The 12,957-nt window shown below is 47.3% G+C and overlaps 1 protein-coding gene across 10 annotated transcripts in view; it reads right to left on the minus strand.

Annotated features, from left to right (window-relative positions):
- Positions 1-12,957, minus strand: part of adam22 (ADAM metallopeptidase domain 22) — a 588,297-nt gene that overhangs the window by 140,590 nt on the left and 434,750 nt on the right. For all 10 annotated transcript variants that reach the window (XM_072508619.1, XM_072508628.1, XM_072508623.1 and 7 more), the window contains exons 19-20: positions 8,961-9,011; positions 8,805-8,868 (exon numbers count right to left, since the gene is read on the minus strand). In XM_072508619.1, coding sequence (XP_072364720.1) covers positions 8,805-8,868; positions 8,961-9,011 — 115 coding nt within the window. The remainder of the gene's footprint in view (positions 1-8,804; positions 8,869-8,960; positions 9,012-12,957) is intronic.

Below are 12,957 nucleotides of genomic sequence, written 5' to 3' on the forward strand. Positions count from 1 at the left end.
CATCACCCCTTGCAGGTTCCTCAACAGAAATAGAGGATAAGCATGTGAATATGGTATCATGTCCAGAACTTTATCATAGAAATGACCTGTCCATCAACGTGTGACTTGTTCCAGGTATCAGTGCCAGTCTCCGTCCAGGAGCCGCAGCTGTGCAGGCCCTCCCACACGGCCCAATCTCACCGGAACCAAATCCTGTCATCCACATATTCCACTGGTGCTCAAGGTGCAGTTGAACATTCTTGACTTCCAGCGTGTTTATCCCACAGTGACGTGTCATTTACAGGCAGCACTCACCACACCAGCAACAAAAGCATCAGCATTTCTTATTGTTAGGCAGCACGGTAGCACAAGTGGATAGCACTGTGGCTTCACAGCGCCAGGGTCCCAGGTTTGATTCCCCGCTGGTTCACTGTCTGTGCAGAGTCTGCACGTTCTCCCCGTGTCTGCGTGGGTTTCCTCCGGGTGCTCCGGTTTCCTCCCACAGTCCAAAGACGTGCAGGTTAGGCGGATTGGCCATGATAAATTGCCCTTAGTGACCAAAAAGGTTAGCAGGGACTATTGGGTTACGGGGATAGGGTGGAAGTGATGGCTTAAGTGGGTCGGTGCAGACTCGATGGGCCGAATGTATGTTCTATGTTCTATGTTAAATCTGCGAAAGCATTTCTTCAATGCCATTAGCAGGTGGCCCATTTGGATCAGTGTCGCGTACCAGGTCCCATAGCATTGTCTTGCTTCAATCCAGATTGTATTCTGGACTCATATGTCCCCTGAGCCTGGTGTTTCAGGACCCATGTACCTTAGAAAAGATTGTCCTTCTTTCCGGCTACAGAAAAGGAAGGAAACAGCAACAGCAGTGTCCAGGCATCTGCAGCCAGCGGCAGGAGCAAGCAGCAAATACAACCTGCAGCTGTGAAGTGCTCTCACAACTAACATTGCCAATTCCCTGGTAGCAATAGCCTTCAACGGTGCAGTCGGAGGATGCTCACAGTCAGAGGGATTAAAATGATCTGCACCATATTACCATGGACAGGGCTCTGCCATGGAGGTGTTCAGTGGCACTCGGGCAGCAGCTGCAGTTGCCCCAGTTATGGGCACACACAATCTGGATCTGCAGGCACTGAGGCACTCACCCTCCTCCAGTCCAGGCTACATCACAAAATTCTGAGGTGAAGTGATAGAGTGGACAAGATAAAATTGTTTCCCTTGACAGAGTATTGTAGAACCAGGGGACATAGATAAGTGGCAGAAGGTGTAGAGGGGACACAATGAATAACTTTTTTTATGTACAGGGCAATGGGTGTCGGGAATTCACTGCCTGAGTTGGCGGTGGTGGCAGCAACCCTAAACCTTTTAAAAAGTATCTGGATCTGCACCTTCAGTGCTGTAAACTACAGGGCAATGGATCAGGTGCAGGAGGTGGGATTTGGAAGGGCACCTGGGTATCCTCGGGCTGGCATGGACAAGATGGGCTGAATTAACTCCTTCTGTGTTTTAACATTTCTATGGTTCTACAGCAGTGGGGAGTCGGGTGTGAATTTAAGAGAGGGAGCAGGTAGGAAGAAAGGAGGGGTTCAATCTAAGGGGAAGCCGCCCTGCAAGGCACACTTCTCCCCCCTCTTTAAACATTTCAGTTTAAAAATCGATCTTCCTGCTCCTGCCCACTTGGCAGCATACTATCTCGGTTATTTGACTTGGTAACAAGCCCAATTGACCCTTAATTGTTTGTTTAAATATGGCGGGTGGGTTGCCAATTTCAATGACCCCACTTATTATGGGGTTGAGCTTGGAGGTGGATGCGAAAGTGGTGCTATGGGCCCTTACCCTATTTTACATGTCCATCAGGGGCATATAACATTCAGCCCAGTAATTCAGAAATAGGAGCTTATAAAAATGCTACCAACATTTAGATGGGTGATTTTAACTATAGCCACGGAGTGGGGGGGGGGGTTCCTGTAAAAAACTTGAATGAGTTCTTAGCCCTACAGGGGGCTAGCAGGTACCTGGTGTGAATCTCGCCGCTTTTGCGGCAGATACAGGCTCCTGCACTTCCAGGTCATAGGCCGCGCAGGTGTAAGGCGGCGACCTCCAACGGCCGGGCTGTGCTCCATGGAGGACTCGGACCGCAGAGCCAGACCGAAGAAAGAGACCCCCTGATTGGCCGTGCGCCCGAGCCTCAACCCCCTCACATTTAATCCGCGGCCGCCAATAAGGCCCCCCAGTCTCTGATCCGCCTGCCCCTGAACAGGGTGGCCACGAACTGAGTCTGCAGCTGCCACTCGAGCATCCCGACCGGCAATAGGTGGTCAGTTCCACGTCGTCGGGAACTCAGCCGGTCAGGAGCGGAGGATTGATGAGCGGGCCTCTGACAATGAGCCTCCAGTGGTGTGGCATACTCCACGGTGACGCTGATTTTCGGTGCCCGGAGAATCGCCGGGCCCAATAACGGCGTGACTGGATTGACGCCCCAGCGCCAGCCACGATTACGGCACCGAGCTGCGGATAATCCAACCCATGGTCTCCCCTCTGTCCCAGGCTCCCCTCCATTTTCTTTCTTGTGACAGTCTTTGCAAAACCTCCCCCCAAAAAACTGGGTTGAATTCTCCACTTTGTAATGCCGGGAAAGTGAATTGCGATCGGGTGGAGAATCGCAGGTAATCCAAAAATTGAGGCGCCGATTCCAACACCATGCTGCGGTCCCTCGTCTGCATGTCCATGCAAAACCATCACTTGCATGAATTTCAATTTCATTCGTGGCATGGACACAGTATGCTTCACTCTTCCACTATGCTCTTCCCCTCTTAGGTGGAAATCTAGCAGGTTGTTGATAATTCTTCCTCCTGCTGCGCCAAAATTCCATGCCTACTTCCAACCAGCCAGCCAGCTGATCAGCAAGAGAAATGGCAACTCAGAAATGAAGAATAACCCCAAGAAAAATCCACTGGCCAACAACCTGTTGAAAACATTTTCAGTGTCCCATTTTCCACCCATCCAAGAGTCTTCAAAATTTCCAAAATGGAAGAGTTTATCCATATAGTAATAAAGATTGTAAGAGGCACCATCATTGATTTAATAGTTGAAGACAATCTAATAAGATAGGTATTGTTGTGCATACAGGTTCAGATAAAGGAAGGAAAAGAAGGTAGTAGAAGAATGAAGACAACTGCCATGGTTTAATTGGGAGATTCACTCCCTACTGATTTGATTTGATTTATTATTGTCACATGTATCAGTATACAGTGAAAAATATTGTTTCTTGCATACTATACAGACAACGCATACCGTACATAGGGAAGGAAGGAGAGACTGCAGAATATGATGCTACAGTTATAGCAAGGTGTAGAGAAATGGTCAACTTAATACGAGGTAGGTCCATTCAAAAGTCTGATGGCAGCAGGGAAGAATCTGTTCTTGGGTCGGTTGGTACGTGACCTCAAACTTTTGTATCTTTTTCCTGATGGAAGAAGGTGGAAGAGAGTATGTCGGAGTGCGTGGGGGTCCTTAATCATGCTGGTTGCCTTTCCGAGGCAGTGGGAATTATAGACAGAGTCAATGGATGGGAGGCTGGTTTGCGTGATGGACTGGGCTACATTCACAACCTTTTGTAGTTTCCTGCGATCTTGGGCAGAGCAGGAACCATACCAAACTGAAAGAATGCTTTCAATGGTGCATCTGTAAAAGTTGGTGAGAGTTGTAGCTGATATGCCAAATTTCCTTTGTCTTCTGAGAAAGTCGAGTCATTGGTGGGCTTTCTTAACTATAGTGTCGGCATGGGGGGACCAGGACACAGATTGTTGGACACCTAAAAACTTGAACCTCTTGACCCTTTCTACTTCGTTCCCATTGATGTAGACAGGGACATGTTCTCCTCTGCACTTCCTGAAATCGATGACAATCTCATTTGTTTTGTTGACATTGAGGGAGAGATTATTGTTGTTGCACCAGCTCACCAGATTCTCTATCTCATTCCTAAAGGCCAGGTCTGAGCTGTTCAAGATAGGCGATCCTGACCCATACAATAAATCCAGATATGACCTCCGCAAAGCCATCAAGGATGCCAAGAGACAATACCAGACTAAGAGTCACAGAAGAACATCACGGACACTCGTTGGTTGTGGCACGGCTTAAACAACATAACAAAGTCCATGGTTGTGCACTCAGAACCTGCGCGGAGCAAATGGAGGGTGTGTTCGCGGACATCTTCAACCTCTCCCTACTCCATTCCGAGGTTCCTACCGGCTTCAAGAAAATCACCATCATACCGGGGCCAAAGAAGAACCAGGCAACGTGTCTCAACGACTACCATCCGATGGCTTTGACATCTATCATTATGAAGTGCTTCGAGAGGTTGCTCAAGAGACAGCTCCGTACTCCCAGTATGCCTTAATCCACTGCAATTTGCATACCACCACAACCAGTCCACAGCAGACGCCATCTCCCTGGCCCGACACTCATCCCTGGAGTATCTTGACAACAAGAACTCCTAAGTCAGAGTCCTATTCATTGACCAAAGAGAAAATGCTGGAAAATCTCAGCAGGTCTGGCAGCATCTGTAGGGAGAGAAAAGAGATAACGTTTTGAGTCCAGATGACCCTTTGTCAAAGCTTTGACAAAGGGTCACCTGGACTTGAAACGTTAGCTCTTTTTTCTCCCGACAGATACTGCCAGACCTGCTGAGAGTTTCCAGCATTTTCTCTTTGGTTTCAGATTCCAGCATCCATAGTAATTTGCTTTTATCCTATTCATTGACTACAGCTCAGCCATCAACACCATAATCCCTGCCAAGCTCATTTCAAAACTCCAAAACCTAGGACTTGGCTCCTCATTCTGCAACTGGATCCTCGACTTACTGATCTCTTGACCACAATCAGTAAGGATAAACAACAACATCTCCTCCACGATAGTCCTCAATACCGAGGCCACACAAGGCTGTGTACTTAGCCCCCTATTATACTCCCTATAGACACACACACGATTGTCTGGCAATATTTGGTTCCATTTATCTGCAGATTTGCTGATAACATGACTGTAGTGGTTTGGATCTCGAACGACGATGAGTCAGAGTACAGGAGGGCGATAGAGAACCTATGGCATGGTGTAATGACAACAATCTCTCCCTCAACGCTAGTAAAACTAAGGAGCTGATCACTGACTTCAGGAAGTGAAATATTGTACACACTCCTGTCTGCATCAATGGTGCTGAGGTAGAAATGGATGACTGCTTCAAATTCCTAAGTGTGAACATCACCAACAATCCGTCCTCGTCCACCCACATCGATGCTACGACCAACAAAGCACAACAACGCCTACATGTCTTCAGGAAACTAAGGAAATTCAGCATGTCCACATTGACTCTTACTAATTTTTACAGATGCACCTCAGAAAGCATCCTATTTGGCTGCATCGCAGCCTGATATGACAACTGCTTGGCCCAAGACCGCAAGAAACTACTGAGAGTCATGAACACAGCCCAGTCCATCACGCAAAACGCCTCCCATCCATTGACTCAGTTGTTATGGGCCAGTGTTTAGAGAACCCCAAAGTGCATCATGGAATTCACCTGACCCACAACTTTTACTAGATTGTGGTATGGGGAGCACACGGCCCACTCTACAGGTGTGGTACAGCAGAAATGGAAAAGTATTTTTTAAAGCAAATTCAAGTTAACCTTTTTAAAACATACAGTGAACATCTTAGCAACCACCAATTCAAATACAACCCCCAAAGAATACAACACTAAGTAAACCTTAATAACTTCCCAAACAACATCCAGAAGACAAAAGAAACACCTATTAACAGAAGCACATCAGGTTTACATTCATTGCGGAAAACATTTATAATTCTAAATTCATCAAATGATCAGGAGATAGTCTTTTCATGGCAGAGAGAACAGCAGTACACCTGCTTTGTCTGGCTTCTGCTCCAACACTGAAGAACCAAAACCAAAAAAACACAGACACACCCAAGCTTTTCTCAAAGTGAAACTAAAAAGCAGAGCCAGAGCTCAGCTCCACCCACACTCTGACATCACTGCAGTAACATGAGCAGACAGACATTTCTTAAAGTGACATTTTCATGACACTGTCTACACCTCCTGCTGCCTTGGGAAAGCTGGCAGCATAATCAAAGACCCCTCCCGCCCAGGTTATTCTCTTTTCCAACTTCTCTCATTGAGTCGGAGATACAAAAGTCTGAGAACATGTACCAACAGGTTCAAAAACAGCTTCTTCTCCACTGTTACCAGACTCCTGAATAACCCTTTAAGGCACTGAACTGATCTCTCCACACACCTTCTCTACTGCGTAGTACTACACTCCTTATCTCACACGATATCTGTGCCCTTGCATTTACATTGTGCATTCATCTATTGTCCTATGTTTTTGTCATGTATGGAACAATCTGTCTGGACTATACACAGAACAATACTTTTCACTGTACTTCTTTACACGAGACAATAACTCAAATCAAAATGTCTGCACAGTGACCACAGATGACAACAGGTGCCCTCAGAGATTAAACCCAAACACACCAGAAGAGGGCAGCATTGTTCATCGCAGCAGTCAACTTAAGGAGCGATTGTATATCGGGCGGAATTCTTCGGCCATTGGGATTGCCTTTCCTCGGGCAGTGCACCTCCTCCCATGGGATTTCCAGCATTGTGGGATGGCTTCAGTGGGAAATCCCATTGTCAGAGCGGCACGCTGCTGGGGCACCGGAAAATCCTGCCCTCTAAACTGGCCGGAATTCTGCGGCCGTTGGGATTCTCTGTTCCCGCTGGCAACACACCCTTGCCCGCTGGTTTCCCGGTGGCGTGGGCTTGCTTCAATGGGAAATCCCATTGACAAGTGGCGGGAAGAGAAAAATCACACTGCTAGCGAATGGCATGTCGCCGGGAAACAGGTGGCTGGTGGACCGCGAGAAACTGCCCATCGTATGCTCATGCAACTTAGTAATATTTTAATCAACGGGAAACTGCCATTTAACATTCTCTTTCTAGGCACTAATCAATTTCCTGCTGATTCTACAGCTAATAGTCCTACATAGAGTCTATTATGAAAAAACATGCCATGGTGCTCACTTCTCAATTCCAGCATCTTGTTTAAATCACTAGATTTATTTTCACACTCATGACTTATCCTTGCCCCTGACACCGTCAACACCATTTGGTGCCTTTGGAAAGGGAGAAAGCAGCATAGGGGGAAAAAAATGAGGGTGGGTATGTTAGGGGGGGGGAAGAAATTAGACAAATAGAGAGAGAGACACGGAGAGAAAATAAGCAGATTAGAGATACTGAAGAGAAACAAAATAAAAAGAAGACAATCAGAGAGTGAACCAAAGAAAGATTTACCAACCTAGGCATCTTTTGGCACACCCTCCCTCTGGACAGTTTTAGCCAGAGGAGAAAGCCATCACTACTCAGGCATTCAACAACAATTGCAAAATGGGGCCCAATCATGTAATAGGGGCTTCATCTGCATTTTCAAACAGCTTGGGGTTGGTGCCCTGCTCACCTTCTCAAAGGCGCAGGTTAATATCGTGACCTGGTGGTAAGGAAGTGGGGTTAGAGAGTACATGAGTTTGGCCTCATTTTAACTGCCCCTTCCCAATTTCAGCAGCAGGGAGGTGAAATGGGGAAAGAGCTGGAAAAGAGAAGTAAAACACACAGAACAATAGCTTTAATTTAAACAGAACTCCTCGTGTGCAATAATTAAAGACTGATGCGCAAAAAGAGGAAGAACAAAGAAGGAGAAAATAAAACAAGTGTTTATCAGAGCTTGTCACGTATCTGCTTATGCTTTTGTTACGGCAGATTGGATATTCAACATTCTATTGTACTAAAAACACTCTTGATTATGTTTTAAAGGTCTAATTTTCAAAAAGAATTTCTTGCTGGCAAACAATGTATTCCTGACATAAAAGTCCCTATTTGGCCTTGGTTTCATTGCAGTTGAAATTGTGTTGTTTATACTCGTGAGCACAAAGAAACAGCGGGCAGTATTCTCCAACCTGCCGCACCCGCTTTCTGTTGCGGTGCGCATCCGCTGGCAGCGGGATCCTCCATCCTGCCAGCCAGTCAATGGATTTTCCCATTGTGGCCACTCCCCATGCCGCTGGGAAATCCGCGGGCGTGAGTGTGCTTCCGGCGAAACAGAGGATCAGGCCGATGGAGAATCCAGCCCAGCATGTTTACTGTTGCTCCAAACTCACAAACATGACATTAACGCAATTAGATACGTTCACTTAATTTAGTCATGACTGTGACTTTGACAATCTTATGTGGCTCTTTTGCGATGTGGGCGAGATTCCACAGAGACCGATATGAAAACTGCATGACTGGTGCAGACAGAGGTCTTTCTGTTCGAGGCCAAGTTCAAAATGACAAACTCAGCTTAAGTACTGACAGTGACAGCTGTTAATGATCTGACCATGTGGTCAGGTGCACCCTGAAACCCCCTCATTTTAATGAGAGGTGTCTCCAGCTTTGTAAGTGATTTCGAGTAGTTTCCATGGTTAGCTCAGCGGGCACATATGTCATTAGAGGCAGTCCTGTAAAGTAAACGGAATGATAAAATGTACAAAAATAAGTATAAATATTCTGAAAACCTTACAAACGAAATTTTTAATTCCAAAGTAAAAGGTGAAAACTGATTGCCTAGAGAATATAATTAATTCCCTCATCTGGCAATACGTGCAGCACAATTCAAAATACTGAGGTAAAGCTACAAATACTAAACAAAATATGGATGGATGAATAAACCAAACTATGAAAGGTTTTATTTCTGCCATAATACAGACATTCTACTTACTTTCTCCCCATAGATATTTGCATTGCCGCTCTCTGTTTTTACATCGCCCACCATAACAAAGTCCCTGGAAGAAATGCAATGAGGTGAGTACAGAGTAGATCATCTTTAAAAGAGCAATCTGAGTCACCAAAGGAGAAATCAAACTCCATTATGTACCTGATCGTTGTCACAGATGTAGCCATCCATTTTATGCACATTTGGTGGACACTTTAGAAAAAAAAGAACAGAGAATGGTTAGCATTATGTTGCAGAATATCTTCAGAGGTGATATGATAGAACCAAGATGATCTGGTATTTATACACATATACTTAATGTTTTGCTTTAATCACAAGGAAGACAGATACACTGTAAAATCCTGCCTTTCGTGACTTCCTTGTTCACTTACAAGGCTTTGTAACACTGCATCGCCCGTCATGCAAGCAATGTTTGCTTATCCGTGTTCTCTTTCCTCTCTCTCCTCTTTCCTCGAGGAGATGGCAGCCATGATGAAGCAGAGATCGGGAGACATTTTAACTGGGAGATGGTGTTGAAGATCATAGAAGCAAATTCCTTCCTTTAATCCTGGCCGTGGATGTTTAATTCTCTTTTTTCTAAGCAGCTTTCCGACGGGGGTGAGAAGCAGGGCCTGGTATGGTTTCAGCTGAAATGCAGCCCAAACGGAGAGATTAACATGGGAATGTTCGAATCTCTCGATCCAGAGCTGAAATAACGGTTCTGTTAAATTTTCAAATGTTCTCTAATTTTGTCTGCCAGTTTTGAGGTGACTCGTTTTTTTCTTAAATGAGGATAGTCTTTAAAAAATGTTTTAATCCCTCTTGCATTGCTCAGAGACTCGCCCATCTGTTGTCTCCAGGTAGCGTACCACAATCTGCTGTACAGTAACTGCACAAACCAATGCTGCCCTTGCTTTGCTGGAACCTATATAATTGGCTGCCATCGGAAAGCATGTTCATTGTTCGTTATTTTGCTATTTGCGAGATTTCACAGGAACTTAACATCCGCGAACATCAGGACATTACTGTAATGTATGGGAATAAAATTTCCTTTTAGATGGTGTACAGAGAATACTAAATACTACTATACTGAGGATTACTCAACACATGGTCAGTGTGCCTTCTGAATATATATCTATCTGGAGGCTAGAAAGAAATGATGAGAAAAATGATTCAATTATTTGTTCTGTACAATATGTACAAGTCTTGCTCACTGAATGAATGCAATTAAGCAATGTTAGCCGATCTCCTATGGCACAGATTCATTAAAAAAAGACTCTTGGAGGTTTTTCCTCAGGGAGCGATAGTGGGAGGCTGTGTGCTAAGATGTATCCTATTCAGTAGCAGGTATCCAGGAATAAATAAAATAAATAACCTTTATTGTCACAAGTAGGCTTACATTAACACTGCAATGACGTTACTGTGAAAAGCACCAAGTCGCCACATTTCGGCACCTGTTCGGGCACAGAGGGAGAATTCAGAATTCTCAGCTGGTACGGGAATTGAACCCGCGCTGCTGGCCTTGTTCTGCATCACAAACCTGCTGTCTAGCCCACTGAGCTAAACCAGCCCTACACCAGGTTTATACACTGATGCACTATCAATTACGACGAGACGGGAGTAGAATGTAATCGAGGCTTTATTACACAGAGATGTATGGCCTCCTACAGCAGCTGACGAAATGGCTGCTGAACGGAGAGCACACACATTTATACTCCGCCTACTGGGTGGAGCCAGCAGGCAGGGATCTACCCCCCGTACCTGTAGTACAGGGGCCTTACCATAATACCCATATATAGAATATAATACAACAGTGGTGACTACCACATTCACCCCCTGTTAAAAATGAATTCAGTGGGAGTGGTGGAAAACTATATACATACAGATTGGTTTTAAAATTACAGAGAAGGTTACAAATTCAGACGATCGGGCGCCTTGATCTGTCGTTGCGAGCGCCGCAGTGCTGGTGGCGACTCAGGCGTCGGCATGGTCTTCGGTGAAGATGGTGTTGAGGGCTTTGATGACGGTGGCAGGTGTTATATCGGGGCATGGGACGGCGAAAGGGAATTGGATAAACTTGCCGACCACATTAAGAAAGTACGTGTTGTGGTCGGTGGAGGGTCCATGCTGAGGCGTTCAAAGGGGCGGGAGACCTTCACCATTCGCGCACGGTCTGGCCGGTAGAAGTGCGGTTTACACTCTGCGCAGACCTGGCAGTCTCTGGTGATAGCCCTGACTTCCTCGATGGAGTAAGGTAGATTGCGGGCCTTAATGAAGTGGTACAAACGGGTGACTCCTGGGTGACAGAGATCGTCATGCAGGGTCCGGAGTCGGTCCACTTGTGCATTGACACATGTGCCTCGGGACAGGGCGTCGGGGGGGCTCGTTGAGCTTACCAGGGTGATACAAAATCTCGTAATTGTAGGTCGAGAGCTCGATCCTCCACCTCAAGATTTTAACATTTTGATCTTGCCCCGCTGTGTGTTGTTAAACATTAACGCAACCGACCGTTGGTCAGTGAGGAGAGTGAATCTCCTGCCGGCCATGTAATGCCTCCAATGTTGCACAGCTTCAACGATCGCTTGGGCGTCCTTTTCAACGGAGGAGTGCCGAATTTCGGAGGCATTGAGGGTTCGGGAAAAGAATGCCACGGGCCTGCCTGCCTGGTTGAGGGTGGCAGCCAGAGTGATGTCTGAGCATCGCTCTCGACTTAGAAGGGGTGCATCTCATCGACCGCGTGCATCGCGGCCTTGGCGATGTCGGCCTTGATACGGTTGAAGGCCTGGTGAGCCTCAGCCGTCAGGGGAAAGCGGTGGATTGAATGAGTGGGCGGGCCTTGTCCGCATAGTTTGGGACCCACTGGGCGTAATACGAAAAGAACCCCAGGCATCGTTGGAGGGCCTTGGGGCAGTGGGGGAGGGGGAGTTCCATGAGGTGGCGCATGCGGTCGGGGTCGGGCCCTAGAACTCCGTTCTGAACCACACAGCCGAGGATGGCTAATCGGTTCGTGCTGAACACACAATTCTCCTTGTTGTAAGTTAGGTTGAGGAGTGTGGCAGTGTGGAGAAATTTGGAAAGGTTAGCATCGTGGTCCTGCTGGTCGTGGCCGCAGATGGTGATGTTATTCAGGTATGGGAAAGTGGCCCGCAGCCCGTACCGGTCAACCATTCGGTTCATCTCCCGTTGGAAGACCGAGACCCCGCTGGTGACGCCGAAGGGAATCCTAAGGAAATGGTAAAGGCAGCTGTCTGCTTCAAACGCAGTGTATGAGCAGTCCGCCTTACGGATGGGGAGCTGGTGGTAGGCAGATTTCAGGTCCACTGTCGAGAAGACCCGGTACTGTGCAATCTGATTGACCATATCAGATATGTGTGGGAGGGGGTATGCGTCGAGCTGCGTGTACCGATTGATGGCCTGACTGTAGTCAATGACCATCCTGTTTTTCTCCCCAGTTTTCACCACTACCACTTGGGCTCTCCAGGGGCTGTTGCTGGCCTCAATGATACCTTCCCGCAGCAGCCACGAGACCTCAGACCTGCTCCTGATGGTGACGGGTTTGCAATCCGAGATGAGGTTTGCAAAAAAGGGAAGGCGGGTCTACCTTAAGGTTCGCGAGGCCGCAAACAGTAAGGGGTGGTAGGGACCCGCCAAATTTCAGGGTTAGGCTCTGGAAGTTGCACTGGAAGTCCAGGCCGAATAGCAAGACAGTGAAGAGGTTGGGGAGGTCGTAGAGCCGGAAGCCGCTGAACTCTACGCCCTGGATGGTGAGGGTGGCGATGCAGTACCTCCGGATTGCCACGGAGTGGGATCAGGATGCAAGGGAGATTCTTTGGTTAGCGGGGTGTACCGCAAGGGAGCAGCGCCTTATCAAATTGGGTTGGATGAAGCTCTCAGTGCTCCCGGAGTCCAGAAGGCAGGATATCTCGTGCCCGACGACCTTCACCTTTGTCGAATTGGTCACGAGGTTGTGCGGTCGAGACTGGTCGATCGTCACCAAGTCGAGGCGCGGCTGGTCGTCGGTGGTTGCAGGCGATGAGCGGCCCATGAGGTGCCTGATGGGCAGTAGACCTGAGGCGTGTAAGATGGCGGCGCCCACGGGCCGCACGTGTCCTGGGGCAGGCAAGATGGCGGCTCCCATTGGTTCTGAGGCAAGCAAGAT

Source organism: Scyliorhinus torazame, chromosome 6 (genome assembly GCF_047496885.1).
Source record: "Scyliorhinus torazame isolate Kashiwa2021f chromosome 6, sScyTor2.1, whole genome shotgun sequence".
In the NCBI taxonomy this organism is placed as follows: Eukaryota; Metazoa; Chordata; class Chondrichthyes; order Carcharhiniformes; family Scyliorhinidae; genus Scyliorhinus; species Scyliorhinus torazame.